General features: G+C 41.1%; 1 protein-coding gene across 1 annotated transcript; it reads right to left on the bottom strand.

The window, feature by feature from the left end:
- Position 1: 1 nt before the first annotated feature.
- TM35_000072790 (uncharacterized protein) lies at positions 2-283 on the bottom strand (the record flags this gene model as incomplete). Its single annotated transcript, XM_029023725.1, has 1 exon — positions 2-283. A coding segment is annotated over one exon (282 nt), but the record flags the coding sequence as incomplete, so codon positions are not given.
- Positions 284-715: the final 432 nt, after the last annotated feature.

The raw sequence follows: 715 nt of genomic DNA, 5'->3' as shown, positions 1-715 counted from the left end.
TTTCGCCCTCCTCCACCCGCGCGGCCTGCGGCTCGGCGTCGCCGTGCGAGAAGGCGCAGTTCTCGCCGAAGGGGCAGGGGAGGCCCATCGCGTAGTTGCGGCACGTGCGGGTGCGGAACTTGTTGTGGTGGAAGCCGCGTGGTCTCCTGCGGAAAATAATGCCTGACGAGCGATTCTCCGAGTTTGTGGGGAATGGCATGTGATGCCTTTTGTAGTTCCTTCTTTTGTTGGGTTGGCGTTCGCCCTTGTCCCTGTCCTTTGGATTGTGAAAAGATGTGTACATATAGTTATAATCAATATGAAGAGAAAGAAAAAGAAAATGGAATGGAATAAAATATATCCGAATATGATACAAGTCCAATAGTGTACAGTGCGGGCAAGCTGTTAGACAACCTCGGGGGATACACGGCCCGTATTTCTGTGGCCCCCGTTTTTTTTTTTTTTTTTGTGTGTACTTTCTCAATTTGTCTTGTTAACCGTGTGAAACAAGTTAAAGAAAAGTGTAAAGAAGATATGGAAAACGGAAAAAAAAAGAGGAATAAAAAAAATGATGAGTTGAATAGAAGTCTCTTTTTCATCTTTTTTTACACTCTTACTTCTTCAATATGAGTTATATATATATATATATATATATATAACACTATTTTCACCTCATTTCATTTTTTTTCACCTCAATTTGCCGATCTGATCCATTTTTTTTTTTTTTTTTTTTTTT

Source organism: Trypanosoma theileri, assembly GCF_002087225.1.
Source record: "Trypanosoma theileri isolate Edinburgh chromosome Unknown TM35_Tth_7_V1, whole genome shotgun sequence".
Taxonomy (NCBI): domain Eukaryota; phylum Euglenozoa; class Kinetoplastea; order Trypanosomatida; family Trypanosomatidae; genus Trypanosoma; species Trypanosoma theileri.
Note: the sequence above shows the minus strand (reverse complement) of the source record. Positions and strands in the feature narration are given on the sequence as shown.